This window comes from Chelonia mydas, chromosome 13 (assembly GCF_015237465.2).
Source record: "Chelonia mydas isolate rCheMyd1 chromosome 13, rCheMyd1.pri.v2, whole genome shotgun sequence".
Taxonomy (NCBI): Eukaryota; Metazoa; Chordata; order Testudines; family Cheloniidae; genus Chelonia; species Chelonia mydas.
The window spans coordinates 34,896,610-34,903,167 of NC_051253.2; the positions used below are offsets into that span (position 1 = coordinate 34,896,610).

Below are 6,558 nucleotides of genomic sequence, written 5' to 3' on the forward strand. Positions count from 1 at the left end.
TTCTGTCTGCGCGCGCGGCGGGTATCCTGCTCCCGGCCCCCCAGAGCGCTGCGTGGGGTCCGTGGCGGCCCCGCGAGTGGGGAATGACCAGACGGGGGCTGAGCCGAACCCTCTTTATTGACCCGACTCGCGCCCCAGGAGCCAGCGCCCACCGCCTGGCCTCCTCCCTCCTCAGGGGGCCCCGGGGGGTGTCCGAGGGAGGGTCCCAGGGAGAGGTGTCGGGTCCTTGTCAGAGAGGCTCCCCCACCCCCTGTGGAGAAATCGGGCTCCCCTATACCGCTGAGGGGTGTTGGGGGCTGACCTGTTGCATAGGGGGGTCAGAGGGGTCTCCTGTTCTGTGGGGGGTCAGAGGGGGCCCCGTCCCATGGGGATATCGGGGGAAGTTAGAGGGGGACCCTGTCCCATGGGGGACTCAGAGGGGTCCCCTGTTCGGTGGGGGGCAGGGTCCCCACCCCGTGCGGAGGTGCCAGGGGCTGCCCGGTCCCGTGGCGGGGCACCAGGCAGGCCGAGTCCCCCCGCAGGGCAGGCGGCAGCAGCAGGACGCAGGCCCGCAGGTCAGCGCAGGCCTGGGGCAGGGTGCCCAGCGTAACCCAGCGCCCCCGTCCCGGCTGGTAGGCGTGCACCAGGTGGTTGTCCCGGTAGGTCTCCTGGCTGTAGCCCCCCAGCACATACAGCTCCCCCTGCAGGACGGCCGAGGCGCCCCCCACGTGGGCCTGGGGCAGCGGGCTCAGCCGGACCCAGGCGTCCGTACTGGGGCTGTAGACCTCGCAGGCCAGCTGGTCGGTGTAGCCCCCATCGTGCCAGCGCAAGCCCCCAGCCACGTAGAGTCGCCCCCCCAGCGCCTCCATGATGTGGCCGGCCCGTTCCTCCAGCATGGGGGCCAGCTGGGCTGGGGGGCCCCCCGGGCCCAGCCGCAGCAGCCAGGCCCGGCCCTCATTGGAGTCGTCACAGCCTCCCGAGACGTAGATGGCGCCGTCCAAGGTGCAGGCGGCGTGGCCGCAAAGCGGGGCGGGCAGGGGGGAGCACGGCCTGGGGGGGAAGCCGGGGAGGGGGCACAGAAAAGAAAGGAAAAGAGAAAAATCAGCCAATGAAATAGAGGAAAAAGCAGAAACAAACAGCCCCTCATGGCCTCTACCACTGCCCATGGCAGCCCCCAGTGGCACCCCCACAGCCCCTCCATAGCACCCTCCTGGCCCCTACCACCCTGGTGCCAATGGGACCCCAGATATCCAGGTTATGGGTACTTTGGCTCAGCCGTGCAGGGGTGGGGGTCCTGGAGGGAAAAGGGGACCCAGGGCTCCCAGAGCAGGAGCAGGCACTATCTCCCCTCACCTCCAGGTGTCGGCAGGGGGGTCGTAGCACTGCACCCCATCCGTGCAGTAGGTGTCCTCAGAGCTGCCCCCCAGGGCGTAAATCCGCCCGGCCACTCCCACAGCTGGGAAGGAGCTACGGGCGCTGGGCATGTCAGCCAGGCGCTGCCAGGAATCCTGCGCGGGATCGTACCTGCAATGGGATGGGGGTGGGCACTCCCCATATGGACCCCATTGCTTGCCCCAGGTCCCATTCCCTGCCCCCCTGGGCCAGCCAGCCCCCTCACCCTCTCCGGATCCCTTCCCCCCACCCCACCAGCCAGCCCCCCGCCTGTTCCAGGTCCCATTCCCTGCCCCCTGGGCTGGCCAGCCCCCCACCAACCCCAGATCCCTTCCCCCACCCCACCAGCCAGCCCCCCGCCTGTTCCAGGTCCCATTCCCTGCCCTCCTGGGCCGGCCAGCCCCACACACCCCAAATCACATTCCCTGCCCCACCCCCACCACAGCCAGCCCCAGGTCCCATTCCCTCCCCCCCCAGCCAGCCAGCCAGCCCCCCCCCCCACCTCAGGTCCCATTCCCTGCCCCCTTGGGCTGGCCATCTCACCGCCCACCACAGATCCCTTCCCCTGACTCCAGCCAGTCAGACCCCCACCTTGGGGCTGGAGGGAGCCAGCACCGCCTGGACGGAAAAGACCATGTGCCCCATTCCCCACCCTCCTTGGCCAGCCTCCCCCGTCAGGGCGGGATGGGAGCTGGCACCCCGTAGAGGCCAGCACCTGCCCCACTCACCGGAAGGCCGTGGCCAGTGTGTCCCGCACCCCGTAGTAGTGCTTCCCGCCCAGCACGTAGAGCGCGTTGTCCAGCACAGCGGCAGCGTGGCGGAACCGTGGCCCGTCCGGGAACTGACCTAGCCGCCTCCACTCCACCTGCTTGACCAGCCCCACACCACTGTGGAACCGGTGGGCAAAGAACAGCTCCCGGACGGGGCGGCGGGTGGCTAGGCTGGGCGCCAGCCCGTCACCCCCGCAGATCACCAGGGCCCCAGCCGGGGTGCGCACACGGCAGGGCCCCTCGTCCGCCACTGCTGCCACCAGCAGCTGGTAGAGCCGGCCCGGCGGCGCCAGCAGGTCCGCGGCCCGCACCCGGCGCAGCTCCCGCGTGCCCATCAGGTAGAAGCGGACTCGGGCCAGGACAGCCTCGGCGTGGGGCAGGCGGCGGGTGCGGTCGGCGTCCAGCCAGCGCAGGGCAGCTTCAAAGGTGTCCACCTCGCTGGCCACGTAGAGCTCGTCTGAGCCCAGCAGGGCCAGCAACTCGGCCAGCGGCAGAGCCGGGAAGCCAGGGCACCGCGCCACCCCATCAAAGTTGGCCAGGGCGTAGGCCTGGGCGGCAGTGCCCAGCAGGCGCAGGTCGTAGGCGCGGGCGAAAGCCAGCAGATCCAGGCTGCGGGCTGGGCTCAGCGTCTGTTGTAGGGCCTCCAGGCACAGCGCCAGCAGCTCCGAGGCCTGGTACTGCAGGGCGGTCTCAGCCGCGCCCAGCAGCTCGGCCCAGCTGCCCACCACTGTCCCTGAGTAGGCAAAGGGCAGCAGCAGGCGCAGGTCGGCCGGGGCCATGAGCGTGGGCAGGGGGTCGGCCCCCTGGTGCGCCTCCCGCATCCCGCTGCAGAACATAGCCCGGAAGTACTCGCAGCCGCAGCTCAGAGCAGCCTGGTGAGCTGTGGGGAGAGGGGGAGGTCAGGCACGGAGATCCCAAAGGCAGCCCCAAGCTGTCCAGCCCTGCCCCCAGTGCCGGCCACCCCAGCCCTGGGCTCCTCCTTGCCCAGGGCTGCCGGTGCCCCTCACTCCCGACCTGCAGCCCCTTGCTCACCCAGCCCTGGGCTCCCCCGCATCACTGGCAGTGCCCCTCACTCCCGACCCACAGCCCCCTGCACCCAAGCCCTGCCCCCAGTGCTGGCCATCCCAACCCTGGGCTCCCCCAGCTCTGCCAGTGCCCCTCACTACCAACCTGCATCCCCCTGATAGCCCAGCCCTGCCCCCTCCCCAGCTCTGCCAGTGCTCCTCACTCCCGACCTGCAGCCCCCATTCACCTCTGAAGGTCTCTCCTTCAGTGGTCAGCACCAGGTCGCAGCCCACCCCGGCTCGGTACAGCTCCTCCATGCTCCGCAGTGTCTCCCACTGCTCCTCGTCTAGGCTCCTGCCCTCCAGCCCGCCCCCCATCCTCTGGCAGATCTCCACCACCCGAGGCACACCCAGGGCCTGAGCTGCAGCCACCACCTCCCCGGCCAGGCCCGGCATGGCCGCGAAGGCCCCAGTATAGGCGAAATCCAGCACGGCCTCCCAGCCGCACGGTGTGGCCAGTGGGCTCACGTCCACTTCCCCGGTGGCCCTGCATGCCAGCCGCTGGCAGAAGAAGGAGCTGATGGCAGCCAGCACCACGCCATGGGCCTGGTACCTCCGGGCGCCAGCTATCACTGTCATGTCCGTCAGCTGGCCCTGCCCGCGCAGCTCCAACGCTGCCTCGAAGAACTGCCGGGCGTGGCACTCGCTCCGCAGCTCCCAGCGCGGCTCAGGCACGTCGCCCTCCTCGCCTGGCTCCTCAGCCGGCTCCGACCCCTCGCCTGGCCACATCGCCCTGGGGGTGCCTGCCGGGAAAGGATGTGAAAGGCCCTGGCCCCTGAGCCAGTCAGCCCCCCACCCTGGGGCCAGATGAGAGCCAGCGCCCCTTAGAGGGGCAGGTCCTGTGCACCATTTCCCACCCCCCTGAGCCAGCCAGTCCCCACCCTGGGGCCAGATGGGAGTTGGTGGCCCTTAGAGGGGACAAGCCCCATGCCCCATTCTCTTTATGCCATTCAACAGCTACTCAAGTAAGTGTGTGTGTGTGTGTGTGTGTGTAACTGGGGGGGGGTGTTTGTGGCATGTGTGCATAATTGCAATGTGGTGTTTGTGTAACAGGGTTGGGGAATTGTGAGCTGTGGGTGTTGAGGTGCGTATTTGAGGGATTTTATGACGTGTGTCTTGTGCACTATGTTGGGGGCGTCTCTGTGCTCCTGTGTGCTGGGTGGGAGTATCTGTGGTGTCTCCATGTGTAGTTGTGAAGTGTGAGGGTGTCTGATGTATGGCTGTGTGGTGTCATTAACTTTCTGGTGTGTGCAGTGTGTGTTGGTGTGTGTGCATATGGTATTTGCATGTGCCTGTGTTCAATTTGTGGGTGTGTGTTTGCTGTGAGTAGTTGCTGTGGGGAGTGAGAGGGGTGGTTGTGGTGTGTGTGTGTAGTTCCTGTCTGTGTGTGTAGTTGCCGGGGTGTGTGTGTCTTGCAGGCTGTGTGTGTGTGTGTGTGTAGTTGCTGTGGGGGAGTTGCAGGGTGTGTGTGTAGTTGCTGCCTGTGTTGTGTGTGTAGTTGCTGTGTGGGGGTTGTGGTGTGTGTGTATGTAGTTGCTGTAGGGGGTGTTTGTGGTGGGTGTATGGTTGTTATCTGTGTTGTGTGTGTGTGTGTGTGCTTGTGTGTGGTTACTGTGGGGTTGTGGTGTGTGTGTGTGTAGTTCCTGTCTGTGTCGAGTGTGTTTGTGTAGTTGCTGCAGGGGTTGCGGTGTGTATGTAGTTCCTGTCTGTAGTGTGCGTGTGTGTGGTTGCTGTGGGGGGGTTGCAGTGTGTGTGTACTTATTGTGTGTGTGTAGTTACTGTATCTGTGTGTCTGCATTTGCTGTGGGGTGTATAGGCTTGACACAGACCCTTGCCCCCATCCTTCTCCCCCATCCAGGCCCAGAGTTCCTGTCCCACAGCCTCCCGCACCCCCCACCCCAGCCCAGCCCTGCCCCCTACCTGCTGGGGCCTGCTGTGGGGTGGGCTGTGGGATGACCCTTCCCGAGGCCTGGAGATGGGGCAGCTGCGGGGGAGCTTTGGCCCCAATCCCAGGGGTTAATTATAGCCGGGTCTGGGCAGGCCGGGCTCCCCGCCAGCCCCCTGCGTGTCCTGGCCCCGTACTGCCCTCCCCTTGGCCTGCGGCCCTGTGGCCTGGGAGCTTCTGGCCAGGAGCCCTAAGCCTGGAGGCCCCTGGCTGTGGGGTGTGGGTGGGATTCCTGGGGGCAGGGAGAGATGTCCTAGCCCCTCTACTGCCCCCACCCCCCTGAGGGGATTCACCAGTGGGGAAGGATAGAAATTCCCAGGAGCTGGTGTCTAGGAGTCCAAAGCACAGGGGACTTCAGGGGTTAGATGGGGAGTGGGGTCTAGTGGTTAGAGAGGGGGGCTGGGCACCAGGACTCCTGGGTTCTATCCTCGGCTCTGGGAGGGGAGTGGGGCCTAGTGGTTAGACCCTCATTAGAGAGTCTGACCCCACCCCACCCCTGCCAGGGGATTAAAGGCACTTTTCCCAGCTGGGGTCGGAAAAGTTTGTTCAAATTAGTTTTTCCATCGGAGTGTAAAGAGCCGGAATAGAACAAAAGGGGGTGGGGAGGGGGAGTTCAGAATGACAGACAGGTGGAAGTGGATGGGGGGTGGATGTGGAAGGACAGTTGTGGGGGTGTGTGTAAGGTGAAATGGAGTGGGTAAGGGGGTACAGGATGGGTGGGGGGATGGTGGGATGGGGAGATGTGATGGCTGAGGATCGGGAGACTAGAGGGCTGGGTGGAGTATGGGGTAGGGGGTACAGGATGGGTGGGGGATGGGATGGCTGGGTGGGGGATGTGGGTACAGGATGGGTGGGGGATGGGGTATATAGGGTGGGGGGTACAGGATGGCTGGGGGATGAGGGGATGAGCTGGCTGGGTGGGGAGATGTGGGGATGGGATTTGTGGGTGGGGTGCTCCTAATTTTCTGCCCCACCTGCTGTCTCTGTGGGGGTTCCCCACCCTCGTGCAATCCCCTGGGGCTAGTGTCCAGCCGAGCACCTAGAGCCATTTTGGGGAGGGGGTAAGGATATTTGCAGGGGGACACAAACCTTCCTCATTGTCAAGGGTCCCCGTGGAGGCTATGAAGGCCTGGCACTCTGCTCGGCCTGCCCTCAGAGTAGCATGTACCGAGGAGAATCCCCCTCGGCAGTATGAGGCAGGGACAAACACACACCCCAAGCAGGGCCCATCCCCTCCATCAGGGGACTAATGCACACACAAGCCCTGCTCGGCGGGTGTATTTGTGCTGACCCCCACACCACCCCCTGCCCATTCCCTCATGGCTCCTGTCCCCCACACAGCTCCCTCCTGGTGGCAATTCCCCTGGGCCTCCAGACCAGCCCTCGCTGCCCCCCACCATGCACGGGG

General features: G+C 65.7%; 1 protein-coding gene across 1 annotated transcript; it reads right to left on the reverse strand.

Moving 5' to 3' along the window:
* Positions 1-150: 150 nt before the first annotated feature.
* On the reverse strand, positions 151-4,140 carry KLHL33 (kelch like family member 33). The gene is made up of 4 exons (XM_037915272.2): positions 3,394-4,140; positions 2,100-3,021; positions 1,333-1,503; positions 151-1,029 (listed from the first exon to the last, which is right to left on the reverse strand). The coding sequence occupies exons 1-4, from the start codon at positions 3,932-3,934 to the stop codon at positions 384-386; spliced, it is 2,280 nt and encodes a 759-aa protein (XP_037771200.1). The 5' UTR covers positions 3,935-4,140; the 3' UTR covers positions 151-383.
* Between the last annotated feature and the right edge of the window lie 2,418 nt (positions 4,141-6,558).

What these genes read in the sequence shown, in the direction of transcription:
- KLHL33 (XM_037915272.2), bottom strand. Translation starts at nt 3,934, where the DNA reads ATGTGGCCAGGCGAGGGGTCGGAGCCGGCTGAGGAGCCAGGCGAGGAG. An exon ending in TGAAGGAGAGACCTTCAGAG is followed by an intron (nt 3,022 to 3,393) that starts GTGAATGGGGGC and finishes CTCTCCCCACAG; the next exon opens with CTCACCAGGCTGCTCTGAGC. An exon ending in CCCCCTGCCGACACCTGGAG is followed by an intron (nt 1,030 to 1,332) that starts GTGAGGGGAGAT and finishes CTTCCCCCCCAG; the next exon opens with GCCGTGCTCCCCCCTGCCCG.